This window comes from Rhamphochromis longiceps, linkage group LG22 (assembly GCF_057381845.1).
Source record: "Rhamphochromis longiceps isolate RC_006_pf linkage group LG22, R_longiceps_female_GT1.1, whole genome shotgun sequence".
Taxonomy (NCBI): Eukaryota; Metazoa; Chordata; class Actinopteri; order Cichliformes; family Cichlidae; genus Rhamphochromis; species Rhamphochromis longiceps.
This window is the reverse complement of record NC_140577.1, coordinates 1,565,602-1,580,671: the sequence shown is the minus strand read 5'-3', so window position 1 is coordinate 1,580,671 and position 15,070 is coordinate 1,565,602. Positions and strand designations below refer to the sequence as shown.

The window sequence follows — 15,070 nt, the reverse complement described above, 5'->3', positions numbered from 1 at the left end:
AAAACAAAAAACATCAAATGTTTGAAGAATTTATGGAGAAAAACTCCTTTTTTTAATTTAAAGGTAAATTACAGCAGTTACAGTTTTAGACATAATTTGAGAACAATATCTGAAAATGCAGTTAAATAAAACTACACTGAAAACTAAAAGTGCAGCAAGATGCTGTCAGTAAACATGAGCATCCAGGACCCACTCACATCTTTCTGAGATTTTCTTACATTTCCGAATGTTTTTCCTTTTTTATTCCTCGTTTCCGCTAAATGTGCCGGTTTTTTAACCTTCAGTAACACCAACACGCTGTCAGTTTTATTTACTCGAGACATTTTTTTGATCGTTTACATCTTTATAAGTTCGTTCAGAGGCACAAAGACTCGACTGTATTTGGAAGATGAAGATAAAACGCGTTCACACAAACATAAAACAGGAAAACAAACTCGTTTTTTCACTTTTTATTTTTTGCTTGCAGACAAAAAAAGATCCATGAAAGTCCAGATATAATAAATAAATTAACTACTAAAAACCGTCGACTATTAAAGCGATTTAAAGAAGAAGAGGACGAGTGGCTGAAAGGTTACAGAGAAGATTTTACTGCCCACCTCCACCTGCTGATTGTTCCTTGATGGTTGCATATCCTATCAGAGACCTACGAGGTTCCCTCACCACAGGAAGAGCACAGAAAAGCAAAATAAAAGCTTTTTCCCCCCATATGAAAAGTTAAAAAGCTCCCGTAAGAACTGAGCCTGGTGGTTTATTGTCCCTAAAATATCGTCTTTAATTCGAGGAAACCTGAAAGATCTCGTTTAACTAGTTCACCCGTATTTGAGCTAATAAATGCAGTAATAACTATGTCTTCTTCTGCTGTTCCTCTTTGAAGCGATTCGCTGCCTGTGGTGGCGAACGCTGTCTGAAAGACATAATTATTTTCATGCATACAGTAAAGTAGAAACCTGTCGTCGAGTGTAAATGTCACAATCTTGCCGAGTTTGTAGCTTAACCGACTGAGGTAAAGTTGCCTGTTTCCTGAAGTAGAGCGCACCTGCCTGTGTGTGTTTGCTTTTTGGACGAGGAGACGAGGAGGCGGCGCTCGGGTTCAAACGTTTCTCAACTTCATCGGTTTGTAAAGTTCAGATTTTTTTTTTTTAAAAACCCAGAAAAAATCATCCGAGCAGCGAGTCTGTGTCTGCACAGCGTTAAAGGAAAAATCCACTTCCATCTGAACTTTTAGTTTTTGCTCTGTGACACGTCCGGTGATGTCCCTGTTCTTTCCAAGCGCTGAGCTGGATCACAGCTCACCTGTTACCTCTCCAGTGTGTCTTGGCCACACCTCTGATAGGTGTTCGGGAGTCCGAGCCACCTCGGCTGCCTCCTTTCAGGGCGGTCAGGAGGCGACCGACCTGCGGTCACCACTCGCAGCCCGTCAGCAGGGGTCAGGGAACGCAGAGCATCTGGAAAACTGACAGACAAACTGTCCCGTTCCTGCAGACAAACTTGGAGCGGCTTCTCACTCCCAGCCCGCTGATTCGCTGATTCTGGACCCAGCTGACCTGCGGCTGAAGACCAACCCAGTGGACCAACCCAGAGGTGGAGGCCATCGCTCACCCCAGATCTTCCGTCCACTGAAGGGAACAAACCAAGCTCGCACCGCAGCCCTGCAGGGACCGGAGCCGCCCCGCCCCCACCACAGGAGGACGAGCTGGAGCAGCGCTCTGTAACCAGGATCAAACGGGATCGCTCCTCTAGCATCCTGGGATCTATGAGCGAGACCCACCTGAGGCTGAAACCCTCTGGACCAGCATCCGTCGAACACCATCCGTGGATGCTGGTGGTGTGAGCGGTGCAGTCGCGATGCAGGTAGTTTGATTAGAAGCTTCAAACCAGCAGTTAAAAGTTTCCGTCGGCACAGACGAGTAAACAACAGCGAGAATCAAAAATCTGTTTATGTCGAGGCGTGCTCGTCTGTGGTTACCCCGCAGAGGGTAAAACTGACCACGCTCTGAGTTTTAAAGTGGATTTTCCCGTTAACTGTGCGTCACGTGTTCTCTGGTTGTTTTGGTTCAAACTGAAATCATGTTGAAACTGAACCCGAACGCCTGAAAACAAAAACAGTTTCAGCTTCCATTATATGTTTTATGTTGTTCAGACTTTAAGAAATCACCTGGAAAAATACAAAAGGTCTGCTGTGGGTCTCTTTCCAGCGCTGCGTTTGTCTTTATTTAAACAATCGTAGAAACAGAATGGCACTGATCGGAGCGGTTTTAAAAACCTCATCTTCAGAGGAGCCGAGTGTTTCAGGGCTGGAGGACGATCCCTACGGAAAAAACGTCCGGCGGTTCCTTCGTTATTCTGAAAAAAGTCCTTTTAATAAAGAGAAAACCATGCGAGGTCTGACCTCTGAGAAATGTCCTGGACTTCTGTCTTTATACAAACGCTGATTTCTTTTTAGTTCTGTATGAAAATCTGAGTAAAAGCCGAGTCGCTGTCAGAGTAAAAGCTTGTCGTTTGTACAGGAGCAGAGCTGAATCGCAGCGCCGTTCGGTCCCCGGCAGACTAAATCCACACGCTCCGTCCTCCGTCGCGGCGATTCTCAGCTGCACCGCAACCCAAAGCCTCCGAGGCTCCAACCCACCGCTCGACAAGCGAATGTCCATCTGACCTTACCGCAGCCATCTTTGGGTCCCGAACCACCAACTGAGAAACACCACATCCTCTGTCATCTCTGCGCGGGGGGAGCAACGATAAACCTGAGGAAGGACAGGTGGGGAGAAGAGAGGCAGGTAACTACGGAGAAACACGCCGGGTCATTCAGGATTCATCTTGTTATCCCAACAGCGTTACATGGAGGTGACTCAGGAAGTCAGCCCCAGGTTTGGTGAGATGGCTAACAGCACCTTCACCCGAGGCCAAGTTTGCAGCATCTGACCAATCAGAATCATGGACGTGCCTACGGTGCACTGACTACAGGGACCCACAGGAGGGCCGGCGCTGTACACACTGACTGTGCACTGACTACAGGGACCCACAGGAGGGCCGGCGCTGTACACACTGACTGTGCACTGACTACAGGGACCCACAGGAGGGCCGGCGCTGTACACACTGACTGTGCACTGACTACAGGGACCCACAGGAGGGCCGGCGCTGTACACACTGACTGTGCACTGACTACAGGGACCCACAGGAGGGTCGGCGCTGTACACACTGACTGTGCACTGACTACAGGGACCCACAGGAGGGCCGGCGCTGTACACACTGACTGTGCACTGACTACAGGGACCCACAGGAGGGCCGGCGCTGTACACACTGACTGTGCACTGACTACAGGGACCCACAGGAGGGCCGGCGCTGTACACACTGACTGTGCACTGACTACAGGGACCCACAGGAGGGTCGGCGCTGTACACACTGACTGTGCACTGACTACAGGGACCCACAGGAGGGCCGGCGCTGTACACACTGCCTGCACTGGATTCAGTTCAAAGCTCAGAAATCAAACAGAAACATGGAAATCTCCTGAACAACCACTGCAAAGTGGAGCAAACATCAAATCTGTGGCACAGCTGCAGTGTTAAAACCGGGCCATGTAGTCTGTCTCCTGTTAACGACTATTATATGAATAAAGTTCAGTCTATTTGAAGTCAGGAAGCAAAGCTAGTAGAAGCAGAACTGCAGCACATGTCCCTGCAGAGAGCAGATTCAACCAATCAGGAGCTGTAATATCAGGCAGCTCCTCCTGTGCTGACAGGCTGTGGTTCTTATCTGTTTCTTATCTGTAGTTGGGTCGACTGAGGACAAAAGGTTACATGAAACAGAAACTGCTTCTACCTGCTCGTCGACTCACGCGTCTGCAAACTGTGCGGTAATTTTCCTGGTTTTAGTTTCTGCTGAATCTCTGGAAATAAAAAAGGAATAAAACTGAAAACCTTGCTCACCTGTCTGCTCACGTCTGCTCTTCTGCCTGAGGCTGTGATTGGCTGAAACCTTCAGATCCCTCCTGGATCTCTTCATCCTCCTCCTCCTCTTCTGCGTCCTTCTCGTCTTCCTCCACGCAGTCGTCGTCCGATGCCTCCTCTCCTTGTTCTTTCACCTCCATCTCTCCCTCGCTGTCTGCGTGCTCTGCCGTTGCCTCCTCCTCCTCTTCCTCATCCTCTTCCTCCGCCTCCTCATCGCTGAAGAGCTCCGTGCCCTCCTCCGCCCTCCTGGCGGTCTCGGAGAACCAGTCTCTGACCTGCTCGTAGCTCATGCTGGACTTTGCCACCAGCTCGTCCAGGTCCTTCTCGCTCAGGGCTCGGTGCTTGAGGTAGTACTCCTTCAGAAAAGCCTTACCGGACTTCACCTGCAGGAAGAACAAAGATCACCTTCAGTCACTTATAATCCTCACATTTGCTACACAATGAGTCCAGGAGAGGCTGGACTGTGAAATGTGGACAATCCGGGGCTCAAACCAGCGCCCTGGTTGGCAGACGACCTGCTAAAATCCAGCTGAATACTCGAGTTCTCCAGCTGCTCTCCAGCAGTTCAGAGACAGGCTGTTGTACCGCCTCTCGCCCAACGATGGCCAGCCGAGTAGGAATTTTTCTTTTTTTTCTAAAAACGCACCTTGATGGCACCGTCGCCGCCCTGTGGAGAGCGCTTGCAGGGATACGGCCGGCGCGTCCTCCTGGACCAACCACGGAAACGCTTCCTTGACTTCTTCTGGCTCTTTGCGCCGCCGTTCAACGCCTCGTCCACCTGGAACAAGAAGAAAAAAAAACGTCAGATGTTACCAGGAGATGAAGCGTGGCGTTTGTGTTACATCACAAAAAAGGTTTCCTGCGCGCGCACCTTGCCGCTCTGGTAGAGGTAGTACCACTTCAGGTTGCTGTTCTTGCAGGCGTAGCGCGTGTCTCCGAACCAGTTTACGATGTACGTCCTCGGCAGCCCGCTCTCCTTCGCCATCTGGTCGTACTCCTCGGGCGTCGGCCACTGCGAGTGGACGAAGGCCTTCTTCAGGATGTGGAGCTGCTCCGGCGTCTTCTTCACCAACTTCCTGCTGATGGGAGGCGTGCCCTGTCGTTCCTGAGCCGAGGGCGAAGGCGCGGCGGCTGGTTTCGCCTTCTCATCGTCTCCCTCTGCGTCGCTGTCCTTCGACTGACCCACCGACGGTATTTTCCTCCTCTCCGTGAACCAGGCGTCTACTTCGCGCCTCGTCAACTTCGTCTCCGCCCGCAGCCGGCTCAGCTCCTCGTCTGAGGGCGTGTCCGACTTCTGGAAGCTGGCCTCCAGCACGAGCAGCTGCTCCGGAGTCTTTTCCTTGAACTTCTGCGGAGTGAAGTCGGGGAAGGCATGGCGGAATTTAATGCGGAGGTCGCTGGAGGACCCGGCTGAGCCCGGAGCGCCGGCCGAGGTTGGCGAGGAGTCGCTGGCGTCATCGCTGGAGTCGATGACGATGGTGGAGGTGTTGTCGCTGTTGTTGCTATCGTTGATGCTGATGCCACCGCCGCTGCTCCTTCCTCCTCGGCCAGCGCCGGCCGCGGCTCTGCCAGGCGTGGCCTGCGTCAGCAGCAGGCTGTGGTGGTCCTTGGAGTTCCTCTGGTTGTAGCGCGTGTCGCTGAACCACTTCTTTATCGCTCGCTTGGAGAGTTTGGTGACCTGCATGAGGCGCGAGATCTCCGCCTCGGTGGCGAACTGCCGCCGGCTGTAGCTCGCCTTCAGCTCTGCCAGCTGCTCTTTGGACTTCTTCGGCTTGCTTGTGGTCGAGTCCAGACCGAGCGACACGCCGGCCGATGAAGACGACATCTCGGCGTTCGATTCGGACGTAGACGGCTCGGCGGCTTTGGGCTGGCTGCCGGGGACACCCGCGACCGTCAGCGTGATGGGAGAGGCGACGGGGACCGCGCCGCTGTTCCCGGCCACCTGAGTGAGGACGAGGCCCGGCTGACCGACGATCTGACACGTCTGGAAGATGTTCTGCAGGCCGTTCGTGGTGGCGGCGATGTTAGCGGGGATGACTGTGATGGTCTGAGGGATGGTCTGCACTGTGCCGTTAAACTTCTTCCTCCGCGCCTCCTCCACCTGCAGAGAGGAGCAGTAGAAGGTCAAAGGTAAGGTGTGACATCACCGACTTTCTAAAGTTATTAAAGTTGTGGGAGTTATTGTTTAGATGCTGCAGTGAAGATGTTTCTCAGAACTGCTCAAGTGCCTGCCTCAGGCTTCCTCAGAGCCACAGACTTATTCTACATCTACGAAACAACCAGAACGACTTCCTGTCAGGAAACTGAACCACAATCATCATCATCAGCCACAACACAATCTGACCGGGAGTCACGTGATCAGTGAGGCGGTGACGGCCTGTAAAAACCTGTTTTATAAAGCGACCTGACGAGTCTGGCTGCAGTTCTTAAAAACTGGACCACGTTTGTGCTCAAGCACTTTTTTTAATGACCCAGGAAGAAGTTAATGATGTAGTTTCTACTCACAGAGTGTGACACTCAACAGCACAATAATGTTTCCTGATGCTTTTCTCTGAGAGTATTTACTCATATTCTATCGCGATATTTCATTTTCCTATCGTTGCCTAACATTATACCGGTATTACCGTGAACGGTATAATATGGCCCAGCCCTAGCACCAACCTCCTCCGGCGTCCAGCTGACTCCGTGTTTGAGCCTCTGAGCAGAAAACCAGACTTTGATCTGCTCCTCGCTGAACTTGGTCTGTGACGAAAGGCCCACGATCTCCGACACCGAGGGATACGGAAACCTGCGACACAAAAAGCACACTCACTGAAACGGCAGCGGGATTACACACCGAGAAACACGTCTGTGTGCTCGTGGAGCAAAGCAGTAACCTCCACCCGTCTGTGCTACCACCCAGCCTCCATCCAGCTTTGACTGATGCAGTAAATGCGGGTGTAGTAACCGGGCGGGTCGGTTTTCATATCATCAGGTGCACAGAGAAGTGCAGTAAAATAAGATAAAGCATGAGCGACAGCTGGCCTTTCAAAAAAAGAGCGAGCCAACTGTCTGACAGTGATTAAATATACAAAAAGCTAAAATCAGTGGGCGGTTCCATGTGTGCGGCGCCCCTCAGGTGTGCTTACCTGTTGTAGGCGCTGACCAGCAGGACGTTGTTGTCCATGGCTGCGTTGTAGGTGGGGATGCTGCTGATGGGGATGAGGAGCTGCGTCTGCGTGCTGTTCTGCTGGCTCTGCAGGGCTGACAGAACCTGCGCCAGCGTCCCCGGAGGTAGCACGCCGCCACCAGCGGGGGAGGCCCCGCCTTTGATCTGCAGTACGTTGGGGCTGTTCACCACGATGCTCTGCGGCACGGCCTGGACCTGCAGCGGCGCGGTGACGGGGATGAGGCGAGGGGCGACGGCAGCGGGGGCCGTCGGCGCGGGCGACAGCGCAGGCGGCTCCTTGTCGTCATCCTCGTCGTCGCTTTCCACTTTGATGACATCGTCGACGGCCATCTTGTGCGCGGCGGTGAACTTCTTGGGCTCAGCTCGGCTCTTGTTCCTCATGATGGGCGTCTTGCTGAAGGCGATGCCTCTGCGCGCCGTCTCCTCCGCCTCGTCCTCCTCCACTTTGACGAAGCTGCCGTCGAAGGTCAGGTCGTTCACCGTCTGCTGGAAGATGGTCTCGTTGTTGCGCTTCACCATCGTCCGCGTGAAGTTGTCCTCGCCCGGGTGCAGCCGAGCATTGTGGGCCAGCAGCGTGTCGTAGCTGGAAGCAGAGGATCATGGGTAAATAAAGCAAAAAAGGAGATTCAGAACTCAAACTATGGTAAAGTCCACAGTGCTGATGCTCAGTTACAGATCATTTTTACATCTTGGCGTAAACGTCACTGAGTAGCAGCTTTCAGCCCTGAAATTAGGGATTAAAACAGTGATTTCTTTAATCGTCTCTTTGTTGAGATTAAAAATCGCTCTTTCTGCTGTGTTTGTGTGTTTTTTTAAGGAAGTGAATGAAAGTTTTGTTTCCTTCTGCTTGCTGGGACAAGGACTGCTGCTGTGCATTTACAGGAGGTTTAAAAATGAAACGTTAAAAATGGACGAGTGGAGCCATAATCGCTCTGTTGGCGTTTTTCTGTCTGAAGATGATGAACTTTGACACGTGTTGGTGTGTTGGGTGTTATCAGTTACTCTAACCTGCCTTCAGGGCCTGGATCTGGACTGTTTTGGCTCTTAATCTTTCACATTTCTTTTTAAATAAACGCACTTCCTGTCAGGTGGTGTGAGCGTGGTACCTCTTGGTGTGGTAGTCACACTCCATGCAGACATAGGAGGTGTTGAGGACGACGTCGGGATGCTCCGTGTCCACGTGCATGGTGAACAGGTTGAGCTCCGACGTCTGGAAGCTGCAGTATTTGCACTCGTAGCCTCCCTCCGCTGCATTCAAGTCCAGGTAGGGGTCCGACGCCGCGACCTCACGCCTGCCGTCGGCCTCACGCCTGCCGTCGGCCTCACGCCTGCCGTCGGCCTCCTCTCCTCGCTCCTCCAGCAGGCCGGAAGCCTCTGAGGAGACGGTTGCCGCGCCGTTGCTGTCCTCTGGATCCGCCGCGCCTGTTACATCCTCCATCTCCTGGTCCGAGTCCACAGTTTCTCGGGGAGGAACCATGCAGGGGATGGTGGACTTCCTCCTGCTCGCCATCCTGAGTTTGGGTGAGCGCCGCGTTCAGCCGAGTGTTGGAGCCGACTCAGTTCAAGCCGTCCTGTCGTGGCTCCATTAAGGAGGAGGTCACCAGTTGAAATGTTCCCTTCGCTGTCTTTAAACCCTGTGGCACAGAAATGCATCATTACTCAGAGCACATCCCCACGATCACGCCACCTGTTCTTTAAGATCAAACATCAGCAGTTAACCCTTTAAAGCCGGTCGGAGCGGGCACGCTCCGTTTTGCATAACTACTTTTAAAACCCTGTAGAACCTGAACCTGTAAGCTAGCGCAGTAATTTTTTTGCATATGAAACCAGAGGAGTTGTACTTACATCTTATGCCATCAGCTTGTCCTAAGTCACAGTTTCCTTCCACATAAAGCTTTGCAAAAATTGCATAAAAAGCACTTGCAGGAACAAAACATAATATTCCAGAAACACGCTTTGCCGATCCGATCAGCTGTTCGTAACACTTCCTACATTGGAAAAGACGTCAGTGCGAACTATCGCATGTCCGCCATTACCTGCCCGAAACCGGAAGTGACGTCATTTTCGCGGAAAATGTAGTTTTTTACTTGTAGGCCTTAAAAGCCTATACTGGTGTTTTTAAAAGTCATGTTTGACTTTATGCTTTTCTGAATACTTGCTGGGATGCTTAGAACTCAAATTGCACTGCTGGAAATAGTTTATTTTGATGCTGTTTTCTTTGCAAATTTGCATCATAGGATTGTTTTTCATTTTTTCTGCAGTATATAAAAATTGGTGTATCACAAAAATAAAACTATGAAGACACTCAAAATAAATTTCCTGTTGTTGTAAACTACTGTTTGCAACTTTTTGTATTTAAAATTTCTCCAAGTAGAAATATATGTAAAAAAAACAAAAACGATTTCCAATTTTTTGTAGTTTATTGCACTTTTTTGCATTTTATGTAGTTACTATGGACTTAATGCATACATATTATTAGAATTTGGGCTATAACAGTTGTATTGATGTATAGCAACTTGAAATGCTCCCGAAAATGGCTCCACAGCATGTAAAAAATATCCGGTTGTTCAGTCTGACATCACTAGCCGTGTCTGGGTCTAAACTCCGCTGCAGGTCCATATATCAAACGATCACTATGGCATTACTGAGAGTTGAAAAACTGTCTAAAGTCTTTCATCTTTAATAAAATGATCAGCGTTCTGCTCTACCAGGTGTAACAATTGAGTTTAACATCCAGGCATCCATGAAAACGGAATTTATGACATTTAACGGAGTTAGAAGTTAGCAGGAGGTTAGCTCGCTAGCTTCTATCTAAATACAATATAGCATGTCCTGACTGCGGGGTTTTGGAAACAAATTAAAACGTACAGCTCTGTTATCACTTCCAACATAAATGAAGACAGAAAACTAAACAGCAGTGACGTTTGTAGGGTTACTGAAGTTGGGCTAGCTGGTATATAATGATGTGCTACGTGACCGCTAGCGACACAGCTATGTTAGCATAATATAAACAAGCTAACTTTTTTTCCACTCGATAAAAGTTAACGTGAGTGTTCTCGGTGGTCAGGAACAAATGTAATCGCATGGCAGGATGCTGTAAAAGGACCAAACTTCAGCCAGGAGAACAACTGAGATAATCCATCCACAATACGAGGTTAGTCATTCATATACTGCAGCATGGGCTGGGCTGTAGTTACATCCTAAGGTTTTAAAAACTGAGCTTAAATAAATGATTAGTGGTAATTAGAGCTGGGCGATATGAGATTTTTTCATATCACGATATGTTTTTTTCATTTCAGGCGATAACGATATCTATCACGATATAAGCCAAATAACTATATTTGTAAGATTTAAATGTGCCGTTGCTCACAAGTAAAATGTGAAATAATCAGCAGCTTGTTTTTATTTAAATATTTATTTCCCATAATAAGTTCAACAGGGTAGATGTACTTAAGGAACATGAGACTTTTTCAGATAAATAAAGGCAAATATTGCAAACTACACAAAAGGCAGCCGCTAAAGCGTTTAAGTTTCAAAACAGAACAAACGAAACAGACTAAACTGTCAATTCCACTTAGAAACAAAATATTAATTCTAAAAATAAATCTTAGTTTGTTTTACAGAATAACAGACAAAACTGACTAACTTTTGTCAATATCAAATAAACTGAGAACTAAAAGGAAATTCTCAATCTCTCCTTGTTGTATAGCTGAGCTTTTCAAACAGTTTTGTGCGGTCAGTTGTGCGGTCAGCTGAGCGCACCATCCGCTCCGAGCTCCCTGACCTGCACTCAATCTACAGCAGGCGGTGCTGGACCAAGGCCAGGAAGATGGTGAAGGACCTCAGCCATCCCAACAACAGACTGTTCTCTCTGCTGAGGTCAGGAAAGCGATTCCGCTCCCTGAAGACCAACACAGAGAGACTGAGGAGGAGCTTCTTCCCGCAGGCGATGCGGTCTCTCAATCACACCACCACACAGTACTGACCCACACATATGGTTCTTACACACACACTGGACTTTCTGGACTTTGGTTTTGCACAACACTGGTCACTATATTCTTCATTTCCGGTTAATACTTGTACAGCTGCTGTTAGTGTGTATATATTTATTTATATTTAGATTTCTTCATACATTCTTATATAGTTCTATATTGTGTATTTTGTTGTACAGTTATTTTATTTTCAACTTTAATTTATATATTTATCTTTATCTTATTCTTCCCAGTTAAATTTACCCTTCATTCTAATTTGTGTTGTACAGTTATTTCATTTTTAACCTTAATTTATATTTTATTCCTTCCTAGTTAAATTTACCCTTTTTTATTTTTCATATTTATTTCCTATCTTATTCATAGCCTTTTCCTTTTTTTGTTTTCTTTAGGTCACGAGCAGTTGTCCAAGCATTTCACTACATATCGTACTGTGTATGACTGTGTACGTGACAAATAAAATTTGAATTTGAAATTTGAGTTTTAACAGTTACTTTAGTCTGACAAAAGCCGAATGACGAATTAGCGCTTCCAGTCAGAGACTGAGGCTACGTCCACACGTACACGGGTGTTTTTGAAAACGGAGATTTTCCGTTTTCGTTTTAAAAATAATCCCGTCCACACATAAAGGCAGAAATGAAGGAAAACGCTGCTATGAACATGCCAAAGCAGCAGGTGGCGCTAGATTCCTAACCGTGCAGAAATGTTGGCCAATCAGAAGTCTAGAAGCCTCGGTGGGAAAAAGTAAACAAAGCTGGGGACAGTAACTGTGTGTATATGTAAGCATTTAAACACTGCAGAGAGTAGAATTAACAGTAACAGTATTGTAGAAATTCATTTCACTGAAACAATAACGTGGCGCACAGTGTGACGCATGCACCAGTTTATTGTATTTCCAGACTTGCTTTCGGCACATTTACAGTGCACGCTACTCTGTTTTTTGTCAGACTTGAAATAGCCGAAATACCTTCACACTACGGAACTTCTATGGCTCTTCCGTTCGACAATCTCTCCGGCGTTGGAACCATCATCTGTTTTCTCTTCGGTCACGCTCGGTTGATTTTTCTAGTCGGCACACTCATTTCCTCCATTACGCGCTGGCTCCATTACGCGCTGGCTGCTTCCCAAACAAACACGTGTGCGGCTTGGCACTTGTGCTGAACAAGTCACGCGACGTGACGCTGCGGCTGTGATTGGTTCGGCTCTGCGCTACTTAGTTTGGATTGGCTGACCTTTTTTTAAAAAATTTTTTTAATTTTTTTATTTTAAGAGGACAAGAGCGGCGAGGTCTATCGCGATAGCTTAATTTCTCTATCGAGTAAAAGTTATATCGCGATACATATCGTTATCGTTCTATCGCCCAGCTCTAGTGGTAATAAAAGCCGAGGGAGGTCAACAGTGGTCGCTGACTGTTTTAGGAGCTTTTTGAGATCAAATAGAAGAAAATACATAACATTAAACATGTTAACAACACAAAAGCCATATTAAACGCAGACTACTTTAGACCCGGAAGTAGGATTCGTCGCGTCATCACTGAACAACCGGATAATATAAGCTCTGGCGGACTTGGTTCTATGGTAGGTCTTAAAGGGTTAAATTATCACGTACGGGTCGCTCCACCTTCATCCTCCTTCATCGCTCTTGTCTGTCAGAGGCTTTGTATACAGTGAAGTAACATGTTTTTAAATGAACTGTGCAATTATTATGCTGTAAATGCTGAAACACGTTCATGCTGATGAAATCAGTTATTAAACTGTTCCAGCACCATCAGTGAATCCTTCCTATGATTGCTTGATCACGACCACGCTCAGTATCGTAAACTCAACGATCCATTTGTTAACACATCACACAAAAAAATGTCCGTTTACAGCAAAGATGGAGGGCGACAGCTCGTTATTCCGCAGCTCTGACTAGTTAACTAGCCTGTCTCAGAAGAGCAACTGCTCATGGTAGCCACAGGGCAACGAGGGCAACACAAACAGTGTCACGCCGCAGAAATCAGTCTGATTCTCAGAGGATACAAAAAAAAAAAACAAAAAAAAAACAGACACACAAAAAACAACAACAAATAATCTTTCTGTTGCTCCGAGTTGCAGGTCAGGAAGACGGCAGCACATTGTCCTGTAAGCTATGGTGAAAAGTACGGCCAGCCTACGCTGACATGGTCTGTCCAACTTTGCAAACTGCTGGATTATATAATTTAACGAGGCTTTAGCTTACACTGACGACAGCAATAATTACTTAAATGAATATTTTGGGCATAAACAGCAAATGTATGAGCGTTAAATAGTTTAGTCACATAAACCTTCATAACTACAGCTACAGACAGCTTTGGTGTATGACAGCAGGATCCTTTAGATGATAAATTTAACTCCTAAAGTCTTTATCATTATTCTGTCATATTACATATCAGGTGTTACTGACCACGTGACTGTGTTTCTATTACCACTTAATTAACCCGCCGTCCCCCGTACACAAACAAACTCAGAGGTGTTGAAGCTGTCTTGGTTGGGTCTGTCTCCTCAGCTGCTTTCTACAGTTTTGGTTATTAACTGTTAATAAAATCAGAAGTTGCCAATAGTCCCAGTTTTGGTTTAATTCGTTTTTTTACTAACATCGGTGAAAGGGGAGGAGCCTGAGTCAGTGTCAGCTGATGGCTTCTTCTTCTGTTTGTTTATGTCAGGCTCCTAGCTGCCTGACTTTGTTTGGGCAGAAACATGGTGACCCTAAAGATTTCATTTTCGTTTGAGCCGTGGATTTAGGGGCAATAACGCAGAGTATGCAGAAAACCACACGTGATTTTAAATACTGTAAACAAAACAACAACAACATCATAATTAAAATAGTGCCAGTGTGGGGGATGATCGCAGGATCCTTTCCATGAGTAACAACTCTGACCACTAACCCTACAGCTCACTGTGGGACATCAGGGAGATATAAAAGAATAAAAGGAGTTTTCCACCAAAGCCAGTGTAACTTTGCTACTGTGCACCCTGGAGATGCGTCTGGTACAGTGGCAGACCTAAATAAACTTTTACTGCAGTATATCCTAATCTTATACTGCTGCTGTACTGCATTTCTGAGGTAAATATTTGCACTTGTTGCTGCCCTACTTTGACTGTAGCCTCTACTTAATTAGGTCTGTGCTTTATTCCTTTGAAACAGCTGTAAACAGCTGATAGCTTCAGATCGGGATCATTGATTAGTCCAAAGTCCTCCTTTGTTTTCTTATTAATCATCGTATGATCCCTGGTGACCCTTCAGAGGGGCCCAGGCCTTAGTTTGGGGACCGGTTTACAAACCGTTACCAGTACTACTTCAGTCAGAGATACATTTCCTGCAGGGAAGGTACTTCTGATACTTCTGCTCAGCACTGATTGCAGTACTCAGTACCTTGCCTCGGCGGTGTGGGGGCTCGGCTCGTACTCGGTGTACTTCCTGCCCAGCACACACGTAAACATGTTAGAGCTCTACGAATCTCCCCTGTCCTCACTGAACATCCTCCCGCTAACGTTAGCTAGCCCCGCCGCTCCGCGTTGTGCTAGCCGACGCTCCGCTGCTTGCAGCGGGCAGCAGGCTCCAGCTGACGCCGCTAGCAGCCTGCTGAGAGCCCGGGCGTGTTTACCTGCACTGTCGGTTTCCGTTTTCCTGCATGTCGGAGCGAACAGTTAGCTGTAGCCGTGTCTGTTGATACGCAGTCTTCCGCCTTTTGCTTGATTTCACCGCGGCTCCCATCTGCTTCAGCCGGACACAGAGCCGCTCCAGCGGCCGGGGAACATGCTAACTACCGCCGGCTAGCTCCGGTTTGGGCCGGTCGCCGCTCCGACTCGCATTGCTCGCTGTCGCGCTTTGTTAATGAGACGGACCGTTTAAGTGAAAAGGGTCCGATAGTTCACCGAATCTGACGATGGCCATTTTTCATACCGCCACTACAAGCGAGCAACGGCCGAGAAATGTATCCGGTT

General features: G+C 47.8%; 1 protein-coding gene across 1 annotated transcript; it reads right to left on the bottom strand.

The window, feature by feature from the left end:
• Window positions 1-434: 434 nt before the first annotated feature.
• On the bottom strand, window positions 435-15,070 carry LOC146643048 (zinc fingers and homeoboxes protein 1-like). Its single transcript, XM_085395700.1, has 8 exons — window positions 14,731-15,070; window positions 8,223-8,750; window positions 7,076-7,699; window positions 6,609-6,735; window positions 4,819-6,048; window positions 4,594-4,725; window positions 3,927-4,330; window positions 435-2,741 (listed from the first exon to the last, which is right to left on the bottom strand). The coding sequence occupies exons 2-7, from the start codon at window positions 8,624-8,626 to the stop codon at window positions 3,935-3,937; spliced, it is 2,913 nt and encodes a 970-aa protein (XP_085251826.1). The 5' UTR covers window positions 8,627-8,750; window positions 14,731-15,070; the 3' UTR covers window positions 435-2,741; window positions 3,927-3,934.

Bases quoted from the DNA above. Each gene is read 5' to 3' on its own strand.
- LOC146643048 (XM_085395700.1), bottom strand. From the start codon at position 8,626: ATGGCGAGCAGGAGGAAGTCCACCATCCCCTGCATGGTTCCTCCCCGA. The intron at 7,700-8,222 runs GTACCACGCTCA...CTCTGCTTCCAG, and splicing joins TGTGACTACCACACCAAGAG to CTACGACACGCTGCTGGCCC. The intron at 4,726-4,818 runs GTGCGCGCGCAG...TTCTTGTTCCAG, and splicing joins ACCTCTACCAGAGCGGCAAG to GTGGACGAGGCGTTGAACGG.